The following is a 26,700-nucleotide window of genomic DNA, read 5'->3' as shown; positions in this document are numbered from 1 at the left end:
GAGTGTGAAGGAATGTGGCCTTTGTTGTCTTTTCCTAGCGCTACCTCGCGCATATGCAGGGGGAGGGGGTTGTTATTTCATGTGTGGCGGGGTGGCGATGGGAATGAATAAGGGCAGACAGTATGAATTATGTACATGTGTATATATGTACATGTCTGTGTGTTTATATATATGTATACGTTGAGATGTATAGGTTTGTATATTTGCGTGTGTGGACGTGTATGTATATACATGTGTATGTGGGTGGGTTGGGTCATTCTTTCGACTGTTTCCTTGCACTACCTCGCTAACACAGGAGACAGCGACAAAGTATGAAAAATAAATGTTAATGATATATATATCGTTAATGCGATGATCTTGATTAGGACCTCACTTGCCCATGCCGTCTCAGCAATGAAAAAAAATTATTGTGACTTGCCTTGCCAGTGCCATTTTAACTTCTGTAGAGAATACAGGGTATGCCATTAGATGTAGGTAGACAAACTTAGAGATTGATGGTTTAAAATTTCAAGAGTGTACTCCACAAAAAAAAAGAAAAAAGATCTTATGTTCCATTGTGAATATAGGCACTTCATCCATTTATGAAAATATACTCTGAACTTTATAGTAATTGTTAAGATCAGCATAACAGCCTTTGATGGAGCTGATAATGGTGTAGGTAATCATATTAAGTTTTTCATGCAGACATACTTATGACTACCATTGAATCATCAGTTAAACTTTCATACATGATGTGGCCTTGTTCCAGTGGATTTTTACTAGTTATGCAGTTTGAAGTATTGCTTTAGGCACTGTGACCACTTATTTTCAGGAAAGTTATTTTTTTTGTGAAAAAAGAATATTTGTTATAAGATATCCTCATGAGAAGCATGAAAAACATGCTTTTTGTTTGCAGTTTTCCTTGTAAAGGAGTAGTTTTATTAAGATGTGCTTATTCTTCTTTACATGGTAAAACTTACAAAAGTTTTTGCAGTAGTCTTTACCCATAGACATGTTATAGCTGAAGTGACATCACACTTGAAATGAAATAAGTAAATTTTTTTGCCCTGATTAATCTGACTTGGACATTAGGACATATAGAAACCTGCATATTGTTTTTCAGATATTAAGTGGGCTTCAGTTTGCATGTACACTATCAACATGTTTAATCATATCTTTGGGAGTCTATATATTCAACTTAATCTACTTAAGCTTCATTAAGGATGAAGATATACTTCTATTAATAATGGACTTATGAATCATAGTCCCCGTACCTGATTTTTGTTTATGTGATTGACTACATGTAATCTATCACCTGTAGGTGCATTTTGGACAGAGGTAGTATTTTTCCCAAGGCCCCATCTTTCGACCATCTTCTACTGCCAGACATCTTAAATTTTTTGCAATTCCCTGTGCTCACTCTTGTTTTCAGTTAGTTTTTTGGTATTTATCCACAACTCTGTTCATGTAGAAGTATTTTTTAGTGTGTTTTCTGACACTTTTTATGCTCACACACAAAGACATACATGAATGCTCTGTAACAGTACATACTTACATTAAACTGTATATAATTATACATATTAAGGTAAAACAGCATGAGAATCAAAGTTTTGATTAACGACACTATGGATGGATGAAAATTGGTATTGATGCATCCTTGTTAGTGAAGTTGAAATATTGCTTACTGGACCAAAGGACCAAGCTTGGACTATTGCAGATTTACTAACTTTTCCCTCGTCTTTTACTGTGCTCCCTGGCGCCGCTTGTTGAATGGTTGGCTGACTTGCTCCATGGGCTCGTTGGCTCCTTTCTCGCTCATTGCATCATCAACCATAGTTCATGTTTGGAAGTCTTTACCGTGCCCATGCCAGACTCCACAAGGTTTGTTCTAGCTTGGTTTGTGGCTTGATTGCATGTATATCCATTCACTAAACTTAAATTATGAATGATCTCTCTTGGTTTGTGGTTGTATTGCATGCCCTACCTTTGTAGAGGAGTCTTGAACTAAAATCTAACATCTTTTACTTTAGGAGACTTGCTTCATGGGGTAGCATCATTATCTAACATGAAAGGTCAGTGTAGCGTATGATCTTTGACTGGACAGTATAAATGGGAGACATTACTATTTCCTGCACTCTATGAATTCAATGTATGCTTCACTTTCAGGATATAGGAATCAGGATATTCTCCCCTAGTTTGTGTATGGATTAAAGGTATCACTTCATTGCAGACAACAAGCACATTTCAATTTTTTTTTTTATTTTGTAGTTCACCGTTCATCTGTAGATGAGCTGAAATGTTATTCTCCACTCATCACCCTTCATTAACATATGAGCACTAGTCTTGCAGCTGTGTTGTAGTCTCCTTTGACAAGGCTGAACACTGTCAGGCTTGTTTTCTGCTTGATTATTTGTAATGCTCTTTACGTGACCTGCAAGGTGACATTTAGCTTGGTTTGCAGCTTGACACTTGGGTTTACCTTTGATTAGAGTAGAAACATGACTTATACAGCTCATTTCATATATGACTGCATGTGCTACCTATCAAAAGGCAAAAAAGAAAAATGCATTGCACATCTTTCCTGTGGACTGGAAATCCAATGTAATGGTGCACCATTGTGACAATAAGGAGTAGCCATTCATATATCTTAAATGTAGTTTCTAAGCATGTATGAATACTTTACATGAGTTTGAGAATTTGTAGACATTTTATGGATCACTGAATGCTCTACACCCTTAAAATTCGTAGTAGATGATTTCTTGTTATTGTTATTTTCTAAGTATTACAAACAAGACTCTACAATTTGAAAACAGGCAGAAATTATTGATTTTCATGTTTTTCTGCCTTTTGAATCTAATTGGAAAATAAAGATATGAATGCTTTTAGGCCGTCTGTCAAAGCTGATATGTTGCCAGATCATATAGATTTACCTTATATGACATAGCAATTGCTATGCTGATAGATGCTTCAGAACAATGGTTGTGTCATACCACTTAAATAAAGGTTTAATATCATCATTGCCTGCCATTAGATAGCACCAGGTGACATGGCAGCTGATGAATGCTTCTTTTTTTCCCCTCCACAGCACTCACAAGCCATTTTATCAGGCATAGTTAGATCTAGAGAGCTGGTCTGATCACTTCTTGCATGGAAAAATTCTCCTAGGTGTTTTGGGCTGGTTTTGTTAAGCATGTAATTCAATTGTGCTTTATTGTGTGTAATTATGAGGAAGAATTTGGAGACACAAGCAGAGTTTGAATTTGTTTACTGGCTTTAGACAGTTGACAGCAGTGCAGGACTCATGAGCTGATATGAGCATGCACCTGACTAGTACATGCATTTGGACACAGCCCCAAGATGCTGAGCATACTGTAGTTATAGATCATGAGCCGCTATCATAGCAGAGCTTCAGCAGTGGCTGAAGTCAACCATTTTCATGGTTACTTGAATAATTTTATCAAGTTCTGAAGTTGGCTTAGTAAAAATGTAACTATCACATTTTCAAGTAAATGTGGAGTTTTAGAATATTCAGGCAGGATGTGTAGCCTGGGATATTCTGAATGCTTTAGCATGAAAGAATGGAATGGGACACGAAATATAAGATATGTACTTATGGGCAGTTTGGCATCTTTTGTTGGATTCTTTCTTTTACAAACAGTTTAATGACTTGTCAGAAGAGTAATCCTTGGCCAGGAGTTAAAAAAAAAAGTATTCATGAAGGGAAGAAAAATAACCACAGTAGTTGATGAATGGAAAGAGTTCTAAAGGTTAATGAATATTGAATAGTGTTATATCAAACTAACTGGATGATTACAGCTTTGATAGCAGTGTATCTTTGATGGGAGATTACATGGTATCTTGATAGACACAAGGCAAGTTAAACACTTTCCATTTTCATTAAGCACTTGTATGTATCGTTGGCTCTTTTCAGGCTCAGACAATGGGTTTTAATACTTGAGAGTTTTCTGAGCCTAGACAGACCAAGCCAGTGATATACTACCAGTTCCATCCACCTCTCTGAGTTGCTCCTTGATGACTGTTTATGAGTGCAGTTTGGAAAGTATGAGCAGGATATCATTTAGTGCAGGTCAGTTGGCTCAAGTCAGTGGGCACCATCAGTGAGTAGGCACAATCATTATAGCAGACCCTTAATTATATTGCATGAGCCATCAATATGCATTTGTTGGTGGCAATTGAAGGCTGCTGTGATATGTAGAAAATGTAAGGTATGCAGAGTATGGAGTATAAAAAGGGAAAGTCTTCCAATTTAGTATCTGACCAGAAGGCCTTGGAGCTCTCACTTTCCGAGCTTAGTCTGTTGGGGCTCAGCAAAATAGTTTTTCCAACATATGCCAAGCCCAGTTTTGTTATTCAGATGTGTGCTGCATCAGCCACAACTGTTGTGAAAGATTTTTGCTTAGTATTTTGTGGATTTTGATTGTGTTTTTGGTCTAAGAATGTTTGCAGTTTAGGTGGTCAATAGATTAGAGGGCATTCACTTTGTCTTTAAATAAAGTAATATAAGTAATATCATGGAAACTTTTTTATAGCAGCATCTGTAATAGTTTTGTATATTCATTGTACTGATTTTATGAATCTGTTTCAATCTTTTGGTCAGAATGCAGCAAACATCGATTGGTAAAAATTTGCATGAGTGTACTTTAGCAGTCAACTGCTTGATAGCACCTTCTTTTCTCAGGTTCATAAGATGCTGGACATGTATAGCATTTTGTGTTTGCTAGTTTCTCTAAATTATCTTAATTTACATCTCTCACTTTTTTCTCAATTTCATGTTGCCCTTGATGAACATGGACTAATCACTTATTGCATGAACCTGTATGGTAATTTCATATGTATATCTTTCAGTGCTCATGAGGTGCTTTGTTATTGAACTTATTACAGATGTATCTGTGATCCCTTTGAATTTAGATATCTGAGGAAGATCATTGTTTATGAACCATCTGAACTTCAAATCAGGAGGTTAGGTCTTTAGTCAGAGCTCTATACCTAATGCTCATGGTAACACTTTTACTGGTGAATGATTTAAACAAAGTTAACTGCATGGAAAACAAAGTGGGAGGTTTTACTGGAATCTGACTTGTGAGCTGGAGTTGAAGGTGAAGTGTGAAAGAGATGAGTTCATGAGAGAAGAGCAAAATGTAAGTGACCATGAAGAGTGAGAAACAGATATTAAAGTGAAAAACTAGAAGTAAAGGTAAAGTGTCAAGATTTGGAAGTATGCTGCCTGATAATGAAAAGAAAAAGGTTTTAGGGAAGGAAAGCATTGTCTGAAGATATTATATTGAAAAGAAAATTATTTAGGAATATACATTAAATGAAAACATTGAGTGAGAAAGAAAATTCGTTAGGGGTATACATTGTCTGAAAACAGATTTTTAAGAAAGAAAATTCTTTAGGGGTACACATTGTCTGAAAACAGATTTTTATAGAAAGATTCTTCAGGAACATGCTATATGAAGATTTACATGCATAAGGAAAAAAAATCACATTTATGGTGTGCACTCCTGATGTTTGACTTGATATAGGTACATACACACAAAAGTGTACATAGTCCTGTACATTTTGAAGTTTCATATAAATTTGTATTTATTGCTTTTCACTTATATAATATTACCCACTTGAAATTATGTAACTGAATTGAGGATTTCTTTCCAAGTATTTCAGTATTATCACCAATAAAGTAGAGAATTGTACAATTGATTGCTAATTTTTTCAGATACACTTTATTTGTGTATGTGGTTGATGCCTGTTGAATACCAAATATGCCATTATCATCACATCACTCAACATGTGACCTTAGTTTTACAGGTTCCTCTATGTAAAGAATCTGCCAAAAATTGGGCTGAAAATATTTACAATCAGATGTTAGTTGCTGGAACCTGCATTGGGTCTGAAAGATGATTAAGAGACTAGGGAGGTCTCAGAACAGTTGCCATGTAGGCACTGAGGAAACTTGTGACAAAATCATTTGTGAATTTCTTTAGTAGTTAAGAACAGTCAGGTGTTCTTATATATGAGCAGACATGGGCTAAGGATAATGAGCGAAAATGTTTATTCAATAACAAGTCCATTGTAACGAGGATTATGTGCATACACACAAGATTTAAAGTACATTGACATCACACACACACAAGATTTAAAGTACATTGACATCACACACACACAAATCCCAAGGTTAGAGGGGTGGCTGTGGAAAGCCCAGCCAGGAAGTGTCCTCATAGATGCAGCAATCCTCATGGCACAGGTGTACAGAATATTGCTACAAATCAAAAAATGAATGCCATTAATTGAATGATTAACTGTAAAGCAAAATAAAGTCACATACAGCAGCATTAAGGTCACTGTTGTAGTGAAAGTTTATCACCTTTTCACAGAACAGGTGAATGGTGTTCTCTGGTAACAGTAATTAGATGTGAGTATCAGATAGCAAATATAATTAAAGAGCAATTGTGGTCAACTTAAAAAATTCACTGATATCCTAGTAGTTAAGGATGATAATTGTTACACAAGTATAATCCCTTAAGCATGTGACAGTAGCTAAAGATATAACTTGTGGCTTACAAGATTAGTGTGACTGATCAGTATAAAAGTGTAGTGATGAAATACATTGTAACTGTTAAAAGGTGTTCATGGATAAGTTATGAGTTACAATAAGTAGTGACTGTGCAAGTGTGGTAACTAAATATTTGACAGTTGTTAAAGAGAAAAATGTTCACAAAAGAATTACTTGTATAGAGTGCTAGACAGTGGATAATTGTTTCATAGATGTGGTCCTAGCTCACCAAATTACCTCAATGTCATAACTGTGAGTGGACCCAATAAGAATAAATCCTGTGACACTTCTCACACTTACTTATTGGTGTGACAATTTCTCTCCAGGATTCTTATACAGCTTGTCTTGGCCCACAAATGTAAACAAGTCACAGCAGGAATGATTTATAGGGCATAGCCAAACGCTGCAGTTGAAAGTTGCTGGAGGCATATCTGGGCACTGTAGATGAGCACTGTTGCAGGCATAGCCAGGTGCTGTAGGAGCACAGGCTGGGTGCTGCAGTTGAGTGCTTTTGGTGGCATAACCAGATGTTGTAGGATTTCTGCTGGAAGCATACCTGGAAACTGAAGAGCAACATTGTTGGAGGACAAGCTGGGTGGGTGCTGCCATTGAGTGCTTTTAGAGGCATAGCCAGGTTCTGTAGGTGAGCATTGTTGGAGGCATAGCTTGACTGTAGATGGCCAACCATGCTGCTTTGCTTCAGTCATTAATGCCATCCCTGGTGCATTATGAAACAATCTGCTTGTAGCTCATTTACATTATCCCATGCGCATCATTGCCTCACACCAAGCTCATCGATGTTACCTAACACACCTCCCAACTGCAGCCAGCTGATGTCAACTTCACTGCTGTCATTGTCCTGTTATCATCTCTGTTGCCACTGTGCTCCATATCTCACCACATGAGTTGCACTGCTATCAACATTTCAACAACTACTTTATGATGTTGATCTATGAATGAGTCTTCATTGAGCTAGGTCTCATTGGCATCATACCAGTACTAAAGGCTTTTGTTAGTACTAGGAAATTCATGCGATAAAAACAAGCGGGGAACTAACCATTCCAGCTAGGCTAGGCTTACAATCAGCATTGTTACTCACCTCAGAACTAATTAATATTCAGTTTGCTTATTTGATGTAAGTGACATTCAGTTAAACTATTACACACTATTCAGCATATTTCCAACATGCTGGTAGCCATTGAACTCTTAACTTAGTCACCTTAGATTGGTAGATAAACACTTTTGCATTGTGTACCTTTTACAAAGATTTTACTTGATTTCACATTTATGTAGTGTGTTACAGTAAATTGGTGTTACATTTTCAGTGTGTTTGTTGTATTTATTGTATTGTCTTTATAAGAGATTGTGACTATTTGTATTTGTTATATTCTACTAAATTATCCATATAGGATCTTAGGCTGTGACTCTCATCAAATAGTGTAATCCATTGGTAATGTTATTATCCTTTTTTTCATCCATGCTTGTTACATTACATCTTATTTGGTTGCAGTTAGGATAGGTGAGTGATTCATTTTTCAGTAAAGAGATAGTTATCATTTATGGACTAAGGTCTTGTTTGTTTGATTTTTTCTCCCTATCCCTATTTTGCTGTATGTGGGTGTGCATTTGAATTAGTAATCATGCAGTGTAGATAATACTCTTATTCATGTTTCTTTACTGTATCATTATTCTGCCCACTCAGTTTCCCACAGATATTGATCATTGTGTTAAATTCCTTGGACTTAAGTTGATTGTCACCCGTGGCCTGACTGGCATCTCAGTGACTTGATTTTGTGATCTGCTCTTAAATGTTATTTCTGTTAAAAGATTCATAATTGTCTAGAGGACTGCACATCAGTATCTTACTTACATCAATGCTTAACCTTTATGGTTAGTTTTAAGGATCTACTAATGAGGTTGTTTTCAGTAGCACTTAAAGATGGTCAGGCATCAAACAGACTGTGAAACTTGACATGGTGTTGTTTCAAGACCTGAAGATGAAAATTCTATGCCTCCATAAAGGCAATATGCCATAGGATACTTTTATTTTTGCACAGATTTGCTAATCATAAACTCAGCAATGAATTTTCATGTTGTTAACAGTTGTGTGCTTGGATGACAAGGTGAGTGTTGAGTGAGACATCTGAGCAGCTATATCTTGATTTCTTAAGAGCCAGCTTTATTACAAAAAGGGTTAATTCTGAAATATCTTGCTCCTCTTTCCTGGTGATTTTTTATTATTATCATTATTATTATTATTTTTTTTTTTTTTTTTTTTTTTTTTTTTTTTACAGCCAGTATATATTCTTGGATGGTAAGTTTGTAAAATGTCATTGTTCAAAATAGATAATAGGGAATCTTGTTTGCAAGCAATTAAAGCCCTACTGACAAAACTGCCACTAAACTTCATCCTCCAAACTGTGTATTTAGTTTAGAAATATATTTTCCTAATGATTAAGTTGACTGTTACTTGCTACTTCTCTGTAGCTCACTTTTGTTCAGTTCCCTGTTGTCTAGCTATCTATTTTAGATTGAAAGATTTTGGAAACATTAGCAATAGAAGTAGTATCTCACCTCTAAGTGCATGCACTTATTTCTCTTTGATTAATTGTGTCCATCAAGCTCCTTTCCTTACAAGAAATCAGTCTTGTGTGGTAAGATTAGTTCATTTCAACTGGGGAAGCTTGAAGATTACATGCACTTTCCACCCACTCATTGTTGTGTTTATTGCTAGTAGACCAGCCTTAGAATTTGAAGCCAGTTCTTTCCCAGCCGTTGGTGATTTGAAAATTTAGGGCTACAAATTTAGGAAGTGCCTTTGAAGTGGATGTACATGGGAATGAATAATCAGAAATATTCCAAGATTGTTTTACATGGTGGTAGTAAGTCATGGCTTTTCTAAGTATATGGATGAAAAATGTAATTGATATTTTGATTTAAAAGTTAAAAATTTAGTTTGTGAACAGCACAATACAGAAGTACAGATTTGTTGCTCATCCTGTTAAGTACATATGAAAAATGAGTTTATCACCACATAGTGGTGAAGAGAGTGTATTTTGTGAGGTGGATCTTGGGTTTGGGGAGTTCACAGAGCAGAGGAAAAAACAATTGCCTTTTGACAAAGTGGGTAGTTGTTACAGCAAATGAGGGGATACCAAGATTTATACACTTGTGATCAGAATAGATGGCATTGACTACCAAGATTGTACCTATGTAAAGGATGAATAGACGAAGAGGAAAACTGAGAAAAGAATTAGGGAATTTTTTGAAAGAAAAGAATTAATGAATTTTTTAAAAGAATGGTTATGGAAATGTGGTAAGAATATGAAATATAGAGGAGGCTCTGCATAGAACTCCCTGAAATGGCTAATATTCACAAGCCAAGGGATGTGCCATAGGGGGCTTTTAGCATATCACTGTGGGATGTAGAGAGCTGTTCAGTCTTCTATTAGTTTGGTTTAACATCAAGGAATTTTTCTTGCTGAGGATAACTCCCACTGAAGGTGGGAAACAATTAGAAAGAGAATTTACTATAGCATTGTTGACTCAGGAAAGTCTTCTTAGTCCAAATCAACATAATTTATTTTTCATGTATCATTGTTAGTTTGATGAATAGCTTTTCTGTCATTGCACACTGTGTAATTATAATGCAACATAAATTTAAAGGAAATTGTAATATAATCTTCAAAAGCTTTAGAAAATCATTAGCAGAAATGGGATTCCAATTTTGAAGTGATGAAATTTATGGAATTTAAATGATTAACATTTTATAACAGAAGTGAGTGGGTCAGGAAGCAGCAGCTCACGCCACAGTTCAGAAACTGGGGGAGAGTCCAAAAGAGGAGGTGGTGGCTCTGAAGACTATGCAGAAATTGTTGATGATGAGGGTGACTATTCTACACCAGCAAGTAAGTGACAAAGTGTTGATTACAGAATAAGGAGATTTGAATTATCATTCATCAAATTCATTTTGAAGTAGAAATTTTCTTTTGACTTCACTTATATGCATTGATTGTATTTTTCTTCCTTCACTTTTTCCCACTTTTTATTCATAGTTTTCCTTTGTATTTCTCGAAATAAGATCATGTATTTATTCATGCTTATAGTTACCTTCATTACTTCTTTATCCTTCCATTATTCCAAGTCATATTCCATGTCTCAGCCTTTCATGTTTCTATGTCTGAAGCTTGATAAGCCATATCGTCATTGATTCAGTATTCAGGCATTTTCTCAAGTTGGTTTCTATTTCTGCTCTTGTAATTGTTCTTTCATATGTATTTTCACAGTACAAAAGTTTTTCACATTCCGTATTTATTTAACAGTCCTGGATCTACACATGAATCTTTTTGTCGGAGTATTTAATATCTTTACTCCATTCCTAGTTTGTTTAGGTTGATCAAGTACAGATATTCTCTTAACATCATTCACATATATCACAGCCTGTGAACATCACCGACACGTTCTCAACTCATGCCCATTTTAAAGTGAAACATGGTCCTACACACTTTTATAGTACTCTTTACCTTTTCATTTAGCATGCTAAATTGATTTGTCAAGGAGACCCATGGCACCATTTTTATTCATTATGTTATATTTTATGTGGAATTGAGAATTTGTAATATCATTTAATTATCATTTCCACAGCCAAAGACTATGAACTAGACAGATCAACCATAGATGTCAAAGAAATTATAGGAGAGGGCCAGTTTGGTGATGTTCACACAGGAGTGTACTATGCACGGGATGGCTCCACCATCCCAGTAGCCATCAAGACCTGCAAGGTGGAGTCAGAAGGCACCATGGCAGAGAAGTTCCTAGAGGAAGCATGTAAGTTTTATTTTATTCCTTAAGGTAACTGCTTTGGCATTGTTTATGCTGGTTTATTAAATTTCTGCCCATCGAATTTGCATTTCATATATGTAGCATCATATTAAACCTTATCACTGATTGCCTACCATACAGTAGTCACAAATATTGCTTCTTTTTTTCTTATTGGATTTTGGTGCAGATTTATCCACTTATGGTGTTGCACAACTTTTCAAAAACATCAAATGATTGATTGCTTCTAAGTTTAGCTGATATTGTGTTGAGTTCATGGCACTGAAGAAATAACTTCATCACTGATAGATTTATTGCATTAGATATTCACCACAAATAGAATAACTTATGGAAAATTCATTATAGGTTGACCTTATAACATGTGTTAGAGATGGGAGAGATTGTTAGACAGAATTGTATCGTGTAGAAAGACTTCCTGATTGCAACCAAGTTTTGGTGACAGAAAGAAGCTTTATGATCAGTAAGCTCTTTGTTGCATCTTTCCCATCTGATCTACTTGTCTGCTCCTTGTTTACTGGTTCATAATGAAAATTATCTTGGATAACATCAGAACCATACTCTCACCTCTTTCTCATGCACTAAGTACCCCATAGCATGACACTATGCATTTAAGGGTCCAGTTCACCAATTTATCCATAGTACATCCAAAGCTAACCCCCTGTATGCGGTAGGAACTTGTTGCATAGAAAGTTCCTTCAGATAGAACTTTTTACACTGAAAATTCACCACAGATATGAAGTGTAGAATTACCTTTGATAGGTCTTTTCTAAAAATATGTATGCATTTCAGATTTCCAGTTTTTGTTTACTTACTACAAATATTTATGCCTTTCACATTTCCAGTATTTATTCACCCACTGGTCTTAGAGATACAGAAGGTGGCCTTGGAAACAGAATGCATCTATACCGTGTGTTTTTGTTTATCTGTCATCTTTTGTTTAATATTTCAAAAATAAGTTGTGTGTATCCATCCATCCACATTGTGAAGTATGTCAAGAAAAAGTCAGTCTTGGGTTCCTATCCTGACCCCATAGGTGTATCACATGAGTAGTTATATTAAGATTGCTGGCTGATGACCTGAACTTGATAATTCAAAGTTTTAGAAGTCAATAGGAAAATCATGTTAACAGTATATTATGAGAAATTGAACTTTGGTCATATCATGCTGGTAAGGGAATGACCAGATTGATTTTAGTTTTGGATGGTTATTAAACAATTACTTTTGTTTTACAATGTGTCAGAGGCTCAGTAGTCTTGTAAAAGATAAACTGTGAATGATTAATCTGTAAAGTCAAATTAATTAAAGTATTTAACTTTTATTTTCCCAGTTAGTAGAGATGAGATTTGAAAAGAAAAAGGCTTCCCCAGTAACAGTTGCAACAATAGCCCATTTAACAAATGGTGGTCATTGACAATGGTCAGTAGCTGCTATTCATTAAAGGTTTACTTTTTTAATGATTCATGAAAAGGTGAGCAACAATAGCTGTTATACAAGTGATGGTCAGTGAAATGAATTAGAGTCAGCTGTTTCTTATGAATTTATTTTTCTAAATATGCATAAACAAAATATCTCAGTGATATTTAGATTAAAGATCACATGGCAGAGGCTAGTCAGAATTAAGCTAGAAAGTACAATGGCTTGACAAATTTAAGCAGAGGGTGATAGGTAGGTCCAAGGCAACCTCCTTAGCCAAGAAGCCTAAACATATTCTTTGATAAACAAATACAATTCTTCACATTTCTCCTTAATACATATCCTTTAATCATAATTCTTTCATAAAGAAAGTTGATTGTCAAGTCCTTTTAATGTCAGTTTTATTGGATTGCATCTTTCTTTTGTGATATGGGGTGAAGGGGAGTAGCTGGAGTGGAAAATTAAAGATATGGTAGGGAACTGTCAAATGCTTGGAGATGTTGAGGTTTATGGCAAAGATTCAAGAGAATCATTAAGGGAGAAGGATCAAGTCTGGGTCAATAATATTCGTAAGGAAAGAGGACCAAAGCTGGGTCACATTAGTGCAAATGTCATATGTTGATCATGCACCAAGGAAGCTGTACTGGTGATGTGAAAGAGAGGAATATGATTTTAAGTGTTTAAGCAAGTAAGAGTTTAGGAGTTTTTTGATGACTGGAGCTAGTAGAAGTGAGAGTGATTGGTTGATGGTTGGAAGGGTTAGAAGCAATTCCTTTTTAAGGGATGGACTGAACCAAAGCATGATTTCAAAAGAAGGGAAAACAGTGATTTTTAGATGAAATAAGCAAATGAGCATTGGTATGCATTTTCAGAAGCAAATTCATATAAAAGACAAAGAGTTAAACTTATATATCTATATCTGTTGTTCATTCCCTGTGGGAACTCCCACCTAGGGGGTGACCACAGCAAAGTAGTCTACACTTACCCCTGTCCTTACATTCTTTCCCTATGTACACCATCCTGCACATTCTTCACCTATTTCTTTCCCTCCGGTACTTTCCATCCAGTCCATACTCCATGTCCACCTGTAGCTGAAAGAGAACTTCAGAGAACTTGTGTGTGTGGAATATATGGGAAATGGCATAAATTCTATGGAAGACTAGAATTGGATTAATTCAAAGTATAGTTAGAGGAAAATAAGGTGCCACAAATAGTGGTTTCACCAGATGGAGAGCTAACTGTAGATTGATAAGGTGAAAAAGGAGGTGTTAAAAGGAAGCATTTGTTAGGAGAGTTATATGGTAAGAGAAGCAGTTATGAGATTGTATATTAAAAGGGAGCTGTTATGAGGAGATTAAATGTTTACAGGAAGCATTTATGAGGAAGATTTGTTTTAATGAAGCATCTGTGAAGATAGTATGTGTCAAGAAAAGCTGTTTTGTATGTGGTAAAGGGGGGCAGCTATGGGGAGAGTGATAAAGGAATGCAGTTATAAGGGGAGTATGTATTAAAACAAAGCAGTTAAGAAAATAGTGTCTGTGTTAAAGGAAAGCAGTTATAAGGAAAGTATGTATTAGAGGGAATCTGTTAGGAGAGTATGTTTTAAAGGGAAAGTTATGAGGAGAGTATATGTTAAATGTCAACAGTTATGAGGAAATTGTGTGTTAAAGGAAAGCATAATAGGGGAAAGTACAATTTATTTTTAAGTGAAACATTTATTAGGGGAATTTCTGAAAGAAACATTTCGTATTTGTGTGAGAGGAGCATTTATGTGAGTTTGTAAGAGGACAGCATTCTGTTGGGAGTGTGTGTTTGGGCTGAGGGAGGATTTTTCATGAGTATATGTGTAAGAGATAAGGTATGAAGGAATTGGAGTGGAAAGCAGTTCTAAGGGGAATATGTGTGAAAGAAGAAAGCTGTAATGATGTTGGTATGAGTTGGAAAGGGAATAGTTCATTGGTGAAAATATGTGAGACAGGGAAGCAGCTGTGAGGAGAGTCAGAGATGGAGAGGACAGATATAAGGGAATGACACAAAGTTAAGAGTGAGGGTATTCTGTAAATTTTACGTTAAAGATTTTATGTAGTCATCCCTGTTGAATGGGAGATTGCATAACAGTAATATTTTAATACAAAGTATAGTCTGTAGTCTTGACTTCACTGAGGTATATGTCCTTTGCTATAAATTTTTCTTGACTTTCATGTAAGTAAGGCTTTAGATTTATCAGTCATTTTAAATCTTTTTTTCAGATCATTCTCATTCCACTTTGTAAAAGTTAATTTATGTTGATGAGAAAGTTCATTAAGACTATTTATTGACTTTCCAGATATTATGCAGCAGTTTGACCACCCACACATCATAAAGCTTATTGGTATATGCTCGGGGTCACCTATTTGGATTGTGATGGAACTTGCACGGCATGGAGAGATGCGAGCTTACCTTCAGAGTAACAAGGACCGCCTTAACTTAGCCACTCTTGTCTTGTATGCCTTCCAGCTCTCCACTGCTCTCTCCTACCTTGAAAGCAAAAAGTTTGTTCATAGGTATGTACTCAAAAGAGTAGGGCTAAAGGAATCTTTTAGGTTTAGTATGGTTTTTTGAAGCACAGGTAAGTTAGTGTTTGTACACTTTTTTTTTTTTGGTTATATTATTGCACTTAATTCTAGCATATGATATACTTTAATCAAGTTTGTCATTTCAATGGGATTTAGTTTTTATGTCGGGTACTTTATTCTGTGTAATGTAGTTGTATTGTAATGCAAGTGATAAAGGGCAAAAATGAAAAAAATATACTGTTAGTTTGCAACACTTTGTATTTTAGTACTGTGAGTACCATCGTATTAGTAGATTTGAGTATAACCCCTTTAATTATTGGTGGGAGGTTGTAAACAGCAGTCGCCTGAGAAAGTATCGTCAATCCAACCTTGGATTGATTAAGTGGTGTCTTGGATTATCAAACACCATTATCAGGATAGTTCATTGTAACGTCTCTCATTAAAACTGAACTGCCAGGCAAATAGTAATGTTTCCCAACATGCACAGTGCACAAAACATCTATCCAGTAATTTTTTCATATCTTCTAACTCTTTGTACCATTCTTTTTCTCATTGTGAATCAAAGGTTTTGTAACAGCTATGACCTTTATAAATTTATTATACTTTGTTGCTGTCTCCCGCGTTAGCGAGGTAGCGCAAGGAAACATATGAAAGAATGGCCCAACCCACCCACATACACATGTATATACATACACATCCACACACGCACATATGCATACCTATACATCTCAATGTATACATATATATATACACACACAGACATATACATATATACACATGTACATAATTCATACTGTCTACCCTTATTAATTCCCGTCGCCACCCCACCACACATGAAATGAAAACCCCCTCCCCCGCATGTGCGCAAGGTAGCTCTAGGTAAGACAGCAAAGGCCACATTCATTCACACTCAGTCTCTAGCTGTCATGTATAATGCACCGAAACCACAGCTCCCTTTCCACATCCAGGCCCCACACAACTTTCCATGGTTTACCCCAGACGCTTCACATGCCCTGGTTCAATCCATTAACAGCACGTCGACCCCGGTATACCACATCGTTCCAATTCACTCTATTCCTTGCACACCTTTCACCCTCCTGCATGTCCAGGCCCCGATCACTCAAAATCTTTTTCACTCCATCTTTCCACCTCCAATTTGGTCTCTCACTTCTCCTCGTTCCTTCCACCTCTGACACATATATCCTCTTTGTCAATCTTTCCTTACTCACTCTCTCTATGTGACCAAACCATTTCAAAACACCCTCTTCTGCTCTCTCAACCACACCCTTTTTATTACTACACATCTCTCTTACCCTTTCATTACTTACTTGATCAAACCACGTCACACCACATATTGTCCTCAAACATCTCATTTCCAGCACATCCACCCTCCCATGCACAACTCTATCTATAGCCCACGCCTGGCAACCATATAACATTGTTGGAACCACTATTCCTTCAAACATACCCATTTTTGCTTTCTAAGATAACGTTCTCAACTTCCACACATTTTTCAACGCTTCCAGAACTTTCACCGCTCCCCCACCCTGTGACTCACTTCCACTTCCATGGTTCCATCCTCTGCCAAATCCACCCCCAGATATCTGAAACACTTCACTTCCTCCAGTTTTTCTCCGTTCAAACTTACCTCCTAGTTGACTTGTCCCTCAACCCTACTGTACCTAATAACCTTGCTTTTATTCACATTTACTCTCAGTTTTCTTCTTTCACACACTTTACCAAACTCAGTCACCAGCTTCTGCAGTTTCTCACCCGAATCAGCTACCAGTGCTGTATCATCAGTGAACAACAACTGACTCACTTCCCAAGCTCTCTCATCCACAACAGACTGCATACTTGCCCCTCTTTCCAAAAGTCTTGCTATGACCTGCTTCATTTTTATAAAGCAGGTTTGTCACCTCAGAAATACTACAGAGTACTTTTTTCCCCCTGGCTTTGATGAAGACTTCTGGCTATGCCTGTGGCATGTTGTATGATGCAAAGCATGGGCTATAGATGAAAATGTAAGAAGGGTGCATATGTTGAAATTGAAATGTTTGAGGATGATATGTGGAAGAGATGGGTTGATCAAGTAAGTATTAAAAGGGTAAGTGAGAGTTGTGGTAATGAAGAGAGTATTGTTGAGAGAGCTGAAAAGAACATGCTTAAATGGTATAGATATATGAAGAGCATGAGTTAGAAGTTGACAAAGAGTTCAGAAGTGGAAGGGACAAGGAGAAGGGTGAGACCAGATTCGAATTGGCAGGATGAAGTGAAAAAGATTTTGAGTGCTCAAGGACTGGATATTTAGGAGGGTGAAAGGTGTATGTAGGATACAGTACAATGAAGCCGTGTGGTATGCAGGGTAGATGTGCTGTCATTGGACTGAACAAGGCATAAGCTGCTGGGGGAAACAATGGGAAGGTAAAAGGGACATGGTTGTGGGTAAGGGGCTTTTGTTTTGTTGTATTACACATTACGACTAGAGAATGAATATGAGTAAATGAGACTTTCTTTGTTACTGGCACTTCTTCACAATTTCAGGGAATGGTGAACAAGTATGAATAGAAAAAAAGAAATTAGGTATTTTACACATGGTCTTCCATGTATGAATAAAAAGTAATGTAAAGATGTCTAAACAGAGTAAGAAAGAGAAAATAACTGAAATTACAGATCTACTTTTGGAGTTAATTTGAATGTTTAAACCTCATAATATATCATCTTTTATTATGCCTTGGGATTTCATGTGGTTACAGCATGCACTTCACCTTTTGTTGTTATTATTAAGATCCATATGTGACTCCTATCAGTGACGTCTTTCTGAATATCATATCTGTTCTGTAGATTGATCAAGTAGCACATTGAGTTGAATTTACTAGTTTTATAAAAAGTATCTGTAGAAATGTTGGTATTTAAGGGAAAACAAGATGCTTTTTGTATCTTACCTGATGAAGCATAATCTTTGTTTTTATTACTCACCCTCTGAAAATTAAAAGGAAAGCGTTTTAAGACATCTCTTTTCTGCAGGGACATTGCAGCCAGAAATGTTTTAGTTTATGCACATGATTGTGTTAAACTAGCAGATTTTGGCTTGTCTCGATGGGTTGAGGAGCAGAGTTATTACAAGGCAAGCAAAGGGAAACTTCCAATCAAGTGGATGGCACCTGAGAGCATAAACTTCAGAAGATTTACTAGTGCTAGTGATGTCTGGATGTTTGGTAAGTTGCTCATGATATTTGGATCTTTAAATTACTAATGAGACATAGATATATAGGGAGTTGTTAGGTACGACTGGTTGGGAAGTTGCTGCTAGTGCTTATATGCTTGGGAAGGTGTGGATAATGGTGTGGAATTTGCCATCCCTGGGAAAGAGGAGATAGAGTACTGCCTATGTATTCCCTGCTTGTCGTTGAAGGTGACATAGAGGGACGGGAGCGGATGGCTGGAAATCCTCGTCTTGTATTAATTTCCAAAAGAAAGAACAGAGCAAGAAACCAAATGAGGATTTTTCCCTCTAAAACTGTCATCAGTTCTTGACATTACCTCGCTTCTGTGGGAAATGATGAACATGTACAAATAACACTAAGAGGGTTAAGGGTTGAACATCACTGGCAGCTATACTGTATTATGATAACTTTTTTTCATGTACTTGAGAAAGATAATTACACACATATTTCTTTTGTGAGGATCAATTTTGCTTGCCTGGATTCTGTAGCAGAAAGGCAAGGGTTACCCAATTCATTTGGAAATTATCAAAGCCCATCCATCATCAGAAGCTCACCAGGTATTCACATCCCAAATGAATCTTCCTAAATTATATACAGTGAAGTTTTCATGCAAAACTTATATTTCAGGTGTATGTATGTGGGAAATTTTGATGCTTGGGATTAAACCATTTCAAGGGATCAAGAACAACGATGTTATCAAACGAATTGATAATGGGGAACGCTTAGCTCTTCCCACTAATTGTCCTCCTCGTCTGTACTCCCTCATGTCACTCTGCTGGACCTATGAACCCTCTAAGCGCCCTTCATTTAAGGAAATCAAGGAAGTTTTAAGGTATGTTAAAATATCCTTAGTTAAAAAAGATAAAGTATTTGATTTGTAAGGGTACAACTCTGGTTTCAACCATGGGATGTTTTACATGTGATATAAAATGTATATATTATTTGTAGGGGAAAATAGTGCTGGAAACTTTTACAGTAGCCATGAAATATAAGGACTGACTTTATTAATGAGCTGTTGGACTATTAGAAGAAAACTAAATCAAGCAACTTATGATGGTCAGAAGCCAGACCAGCAAGAGAAGTCTTTGATATTGTAAGCTTTGCACATTGTTGATATTTTGTGGTATAGAAGCATTTGTAGAGGTAACTTGTACAGATACCAATGTGCTGTTTTTGAATATTGTGGAAAAAGGAAACTGTATCATGTAAAAATTCCAGTTTAGATTTCTTTGAATGATCACTGTGACCTTTGTGCATTTGACATCCATTGAACAGATCCCCTACTTTATTTTGTATCAAAACAGTTTAGATAAAACTAGACAGACTCTCCGGTGCATAGTCTGATACTCTCTCTAGTAGGTAAGGTTACCTCTGGATTAGCATTTCTGTGTCATATGCTTTTAAACCATTTGTAAAGTAAAAAGAATGTCATCACACTTTTAATATGTAAAGATTTTTTTTGAGTGCTGTGGTGAGCATTTCTTTGCAGAATTGTAAACTTAACTTGTAAATCTTACAATGACTTGATTAATCTAGGTATTGGTAGGGCAGTATGTTCCTTATAGAATTTTAGAATTTAGGAGGAATGACATCACAAGCTCATATTTCTCCAATTTTTTGTGCCTTATGATTAAAGTTTTAACCTGGAATTTAACATAGCTTGTAACTTAAAGAAAACTACCTGTGGTCACAGAAATCAATACAGATGTATGTAATATTTTCTAAACAGTATTTTCACCCATTCTTATTTCACTCACAATAAATATGTTGCACTGCAAACAGCACAAGTGTTCTATGAAACATCTCTCGTGGTTTTATCTTACTTATTGGAAATTATTTGTGAGATGGACTAGTTTTAGGAGATTGTATGAAGTGTACTGCTGAGGAACTTCTTTATAGGCCGCCCAGTTGCACTGTAGGCTGAGGCTTTGCTTTATTTCATCTCTTCGAGGTATTACATAACTATTTCTTTATTTTAGTGAGATTCTGCGCGAAGAGAGAATGCAGCAGCAAGAGACAATGCGACGAGAAAATCGTCGTGTACAGGGCATGTCATGGGGTAAGTATTTCAGGATATAGTTTTAAGCAAGAGCAGACTATGGGTCCTTGCCTTATCTTATAAACCTTATTACTGTGGAAGTAGAAGGCTGGCAGATATTAGTGTGATAGCAGTCTTCAGTAGTTGTCCATTGGGTGACTGCTGAACATCAGGCAGTTCTGCATGGATATATGTTTAACACTAAGGGACTCTAGCTATACTTGAATGGTTTATGATGTTGCAAGACATACTTATACCATATGCATTTTTGCCTCTCTCCGTCCTTGTTCAAGATGGACTGCAGGATAATGAAGGGATCTTAGTTTTATGGCTTCAAGATCTCTGGTTTTGTGGTGGATATGATAAAGAGCTGAGTTGCCTCATCAAAATGATGGAGATGTGCAGCAGTTTGGTAACAGAACTTTACGACTGCATTTATGCCTTTGAGATTAAGCTTCATCTTTGGGAAAACCAGACGACCTTAAAACCATGACATGATACAGATGTCAAAATATATAGGTTGAAAGATGAATTCTAAGAAAGGTTTTATGACTTCCAAAACCTTGAGAGATTGCAGTTTTTCAGAACCCATTTTATTAATGTTCACAAGGCCTCAAGTGAGCTTCAGATCGAAATTCAAACTGCGTTGTGACTGTGGCTTGAAGAATAAGCTTTTTAATGTTGATGTTGGCACATTTAACCAACATTTAAGACTAAGATATCTCAGGCTAAAGCCTTTTGCTTCAAAAATTCTTTTCATTTTTGAGACATCTTATGCCTGTGAAGAGCTGGTCTGTGATGAACAATGTTCATAGTCCTTTGGAATACCCACTCCATCTCTTTTTCATATCTTTACCAGTTACCTGCTCTCTTCACTGACATTCCCATTTGTTTTCTTGTTTTTCTGTCATTATTTACCTCCTCTAAAACATATTCTTACTCTTCCAGATATTCATTGTACTTCTTCACCCCATCTTTCATTGTCCTTGTCAGCTCCCATATCTTTTGATACATATATGTGTGTGTGTGTGTGTATGCAGGTATGCATCTTTGTATGCATATGTAATTGCCTGTATGCACATTACAGGCAGAAGTTCTTCATCGGTGGGACCACATCTCTTGAACTTTCTGTATGTGTAGGTGTGTGTGTGTTTCTAGCCTTCACCTATAAGTGCTTACACTTCATTCAGGAAGTTCCCTTTGATGAGGATGTATCATTATCAGAGAGGATTAGAGTTTTGTTAAGGACCTTCCTGTCCAAAAAGGGCTCACCTTATTGTACTCATAGGGTTGCATGCAGTGATAATGATGATTATGTGTGTATGTGTTTGTGTTTACATTTGCATGTTTATCACTTTTATGTCCTCATTCATCTCATCTTTTATAAATCTTTTATTACAGTATTGTTTTTGATATGATAGCCTCTGCGACTTATCAATAAAATCTGGAAGAAATATCTTTTGTTTGAATGGGTGTTAGGACTAGGGAGCTGTATAGTACTTTAGTCATAGTTTAGTGATTTGAAGCCTATTATGTACAGACATCCTTTTCGGATAGCATTTTTGGACCATGTTATCTTGACACACTGAACTCTTGTGATCTTGTACACTTGCACTTTTGTGACCAAAGAATAGTGCATTAATAAAAACAAATTTCAGGTTCTGATGAGCCTCCACCAAAGCCATCCCGTGTACCAGTGATGTCTAGCAGTCGAGGACACACTTCATCACCTCCTCAAACTTCTGGTCTTGGATCACCGCCACTCTACGCCCCATCGCAGGTCAGTAGCAGTGGTCCGACCACCTACATCGTCGCCCAGACCCCCGAGGTGCTCAGTCAGCTGATGCGAGACAACCACAACAGGGCCGCCAACGCTCCTGGCTCCTATATCTCCCCAGCCTCTGTCCTTAATACCCTGCCCGTCGACTTCGTATCAACACCACGTTCTCCCCCTGCTGTCACCACATCACAGTCCAATCCACACTCCCCCTTCTCAACGTTATCACACCCTCAATCATCCCATTCCATTCCATCTCATCACAGTAGTGGTGGTCACAACTCTCCTCACTCCACCTTGTCTGCTCCTCATTCTCCATTAGGTTCCCCAATGGGAGCATCCAGCAGACGTCGTGGTGGTCGGGGGGGTACATTAGAACGTGGGGCATCGGCAGCGGCAGGGGGAGGCTGGGGTGGAGCCAGTTCTGGGGGCTCTGGTTCTGCATCACCGGTGCCCTTCTCACCTCCATCTACACTTATCAAGGTTGGGTTGCTGTAAAGTTGGTGGAGGCACGATGATGATGCTGATACTGCACGATCTTAGAGCCACCATAGCGCCAGCATGTATGGTGTTAGCATGGGGGTAGGGTAGGCAAGAGGCAAAAATGCTGTCACGTCACCCACAACTAGTTCTCCGTACGCACAGAACTTCAATTTTGCACTATTCTTTGATTAGAAATCAAGGTAAATGAACAGAACTAAAGGTTCAGGAAGAATACCAGTGAGATAATGAGCTGAAAAAGATCATATGTAATATGGAAGCTGGAATATTCATTATGTTAAAAGTATAAAATTATCAGTTTGATAAACTGATAATCTCTACTTATTCATAGGCTCAGATATCAGTTACTAGGTCATTATCCACCCATGATCTTATGTTAAACTTACATCTTAAAGTATCACCATGTGCTAATATCTAACACTAGTGGCAGATTCTTTTTTATCGATCTGTCTATATATTATTGTTAATTGCCTTCCCATTTACACTTTCGCAGTTGGGAAAGGGCAGGAACATCCAGCTCATTCACTATTTTATGCTAGATGGAGGACTAGTGAAAAAATTCCAGTGGTATGTGGTACTGGTTTTTTTTTTTCCAAAACAAGGAACAGAGAATTGGGTCAGGTAAAGGCCCAGTCCTCTGTTCTTAACGCTACCTCGCTGATGCGGGAAATGGCGAATAGTTTGAAAAAAAAAAAAAAAAAAAATTAAGAAATCCAAATAAGTTCATTATAAGTTACTAGATTATTGTATTTAACAAAGAAAACCAATATCAGTTTTCTTAAGTCATCAACTTTTTTAATGGGGTTTATGCTTACATATATCTGTCATAGATTACCCAGACCAATGTTACTGTTGGGATCCTTTTCAGTTTTTGAATGGAAAACTTTTAATATGAAAAAGGTTGTCAGTTTTTACACTTGAAGTCTTAATTTAATATGCTACCATATATAATATCTCATAATCTGAGTTGTTTGATAGTAACATGGCCCATCAAAAAATCATAGGATCATTTGATTGAAACTTAATTGATTTGGGTTTATATTAGATTACTTCAACATATGTAATCATTAAGAAACATTTCTTTAAGAGGGGAACTCTTTTTATTATAATTTTTTATTTGTTAATAATTACACAAGGACTCATTTCTGTGAAAGAATCCTGGTATATCCCAGGACATTTCTAAAGGCTCATGCAGCCCAAGGCTGTGATTTTTCAAGAGATGGGGAAATGTAGACTCCTTTGGAGTGAGACATTCTTTGATGAGACTGTACTCTCAGAGGCACAGCCTCACCAAAGGTGTCTTTTCACTTGTGTAACCTTGAGAAGATGGAGTCCAGTAACTTTTCACTTGTGTAACCTCGAGAAGGAGGTAACAAACACACACACACACTTGCATATCTATGGGAACATCAGTGAAGGGGGCTAATGGGGAGGTAATGACAAGTAGTGGTGATGTGAGAAGATGGAGTGAGTATTTTGAAGGTTTGTTGAATGTATTAGAAGATATAGGGGGTTTTGGTCGAGGTGGTGTGCAAAGTGAGAGGGTCAGAGTGAATGGTTTGGTAAACAGAGAAGAGGTAGTGAAAGCTTTGCAGAAGATGAAAGTTGGCAAGGCGGTGGGTTTGGATGGTATTGCAGTGCAATTTATTAAAAAAGGGGGTGACTGTGTTGTTGACTGGTTGGTGAGGATATTCATTGTATGTATGGTTCATGGTGAAGTGCCTGAGGATTGGCAAAATGCATGCATAGTGCCATTGTACAAAGGCAAAGGGAATAAAGGTGACTTCAAATTACAGAGGTATGAGTTTGTTGAGTATTCCTGGGAAATTACATGGGAGGGTATTGATTGAGAGGGTGAAGGCATGTACAGAGCATCAAATTGGGGAAGAGCAGTGTGGTTTCAGAAGTGGTAGAGGATATGTGGATCAGGTTTTTGCTTTGAAGAATGCATGTGAGAAATACTTAGAAAAACAAATGGATTTGTATGTAGTATTTATGGATCTGGAGAAGGCATATGATAGAGTTGATAGAGATGCTCTGTGGAAGGTATTGAGTATATGGTGTGGGAGGCAAATCGCTAGAAGCAGTGAAAAGTTTTTATCGAGGATGTAGGGCATGTGTACGAGTAGGAAGAGAGGAAAGTGATTGGTTCCTATTGAATGTTGGTTTGTGGCAGGGGTGCATGATATCTTAATAGTTCTTTAATTTGTTTGTGGATGGGGTGATTAGCAAGGTGAAAGCAAGAGTTTTGGAGAGAGGGGCAAGTATGCAGTCTGTTAAGGATGAGAGGGCTTGGGAAGTGAGTCAGTTGTTGTTCGCTGATGATACAGCGCTGGTGGCTGATTCAGGTTAGAAACTACAGAAGCTGTTGATTGAGTGATAAAGTGTGTGAAAGAGGAAAGCTGAGAGTAAATGTGAATAAAAGCAAGGTTATTAGGTTCAGTAGGGTTGAGGGACAAGTCAGTTGGGAGGTAAGTTTGAATGGAGAAAAACTGGAAGAAGTTAAGTGTTTTAGATATCTGCTAGTGGATTTGGCAGCGGATGGAACCATGGAAGTGGAAGTGAGTCATAGGGTGGGGGAGGGGGCGAAGGTTCTGGGAGCATTGAAGAATGTGTGGAAGGCGAGAATGTTATCTCAGAAAGCAGAAATGGGTATGTTTGGAGGAATAGTGGTTGTGAGGCATGGGCTATACATAGGGTTGTGCGGAGGAGGGTGGATGTGTTAGAAATGAAATGTTTGAGGACAGTATGTGGTATGAGGTGGTTTGATCGAGTAAATAATGAAAGGGTAAGAGAGATGTGTGGTAATAAAAAAGAGTGTGGTTGAGAGAGCAGAAGAGAGTGTATTGAAATGGTTTAGCTATGTGGAGAGAATGAGTGAGGAAAGATTGACAAAGAGGATATATGTGTCAGAGGTGGAGGGAATGAGGAGCAGTAGGAGATCAAATTGGAGGTGAAAGGATGGAGTGAAAGAGATTTTGAGCGATCGGGGCCTGAACATACTGGAGGTTGAAAGGCGTGCAAGGAATAGAGTGAATTGGAACGATGTGGTATACTGGGGTGGACGTACTGTCAGTGGATTGAACCAGGGCACGTGAAGCGTATGGGGTTAACCATGGAAAGTTTTGTGGGGCCTGGATGTGGAAAGGGAGCTGTGGTTTTGGTGCATTACACATGACAGCTAGAGACTGAGTGTGAACGAATGTGGCCTTTGTTGTCTTATCCTAGTGCTACCTCACGCGCACGCGGGAGTACCATTTCATGTGTGGCGGGGTGGCAGCGGAAATGGATGAAGGCAGCATGTATGAATATGTACATGTGTATATATGTATATGTCTGTGTATGTATATGAATGTATATGTTGAAATGTATTGGTATGTACATGTGAGTGTGTGGATGTTTATGTATATACATGTGTATGTGGGTGGGTTGGGCCATTCTTTCGTCTGTTTCCTTGTGCTACCTCGCTAACAGGGGAGACAGAAACAGAATAAATAGTATAAAAAATAATATACATATGGGTGTTTTGCTACCTCACACCCATTAAGTATTAAAAAAAATATAGGTGTGTTTGTAATTAACTCATTTCATAATTTATATACTGCAAACTGTAAACAGGTGATGCAGTTTCTCTCTCTTGAAGCTTTTTCACTCTTCGTGGAGAATGATTTGTGGGTGCATTGACTAAAAGATAGTTAAAAAATGAAGCAAAGTCATAAATTGCTCTATAACACACTGGTCTGGTATCAGAAAAGTCCTCTTCTCTGCCACATTAAAAGAACCCAGAAACCCCAGTT

At 37.3% G+C, this 26,700-nt stretch overlaps 1 protein-coding gene across 21 annotated transcripts in view; it reads left to right on the top strand.

Moving 5' to 3' along the window:
* The window catches only part of Fak (protein tyrosine kinase 2 Fak), a 216,925-nt gene that overhangs the window by 173,179 nt on the left and 17,046 nt on the right, over positions 1–26,700 (top strand). For 11 of the 21 annotated variants that reach the window (XM_071693201.1, XM_071693199.1, XM_071693202.1 and 8 more), the window contains 8 exons: positions 1,816–1,860; positions 10,330–10,461; positions 11,198–11,380; positions 15,132–15,348; positions 18,388–18,578; positions 19,215–19,419; positions 20,567–20,646; positions 22,284–22,885. In XM_071693201.1, coding sequence (XP_071549302.1) covers positions 1,816–1,860; positions 10,330–10,461; positions 11,198–11,380; positions 15,132–15,348; positions 18,388–18,578; positions 19,215–19,419; positions 20,567–20,646; positions 22,284–22,885 — 1,655 coding nt within the window. The remainder of the gene's footprint in view (positions 1–1,815; positions 1,861–10,329; positions 10,462–11,197; positions 11,381–15,131; positions 15,349–18,387; positions 18,579–19,214; positions 19,420–20,566; positions 20,647–22,283; positions 22,886–26,700) is intronic. The other 10 variants (XM_071693206.1, XM_071693208.1, XM_071693207.1 and 7 more) reach the window with 3 other exon arrangements.

The sequence above is a fragment of the Panulirus ornatus genome, chromosome 55 (genome assembly GCF_036320965.1).
Source record: "Panulirus ornatus isolate Po-2019 chromosome 55, ASM3632096v1, whole genome shotgun sequence".
Lineage (NCBI taxonomy): Eukaryota > Metazoa > Arthropoda > Malacostraca > Decapoda > Palinuridae > Panulirus > Panulirus ornatus.
The sequence above is the reverse complement of the archived record's forward strand: the minus strand, read 5'-3'. Positions and strand labels throughout refer to the sequence as shown.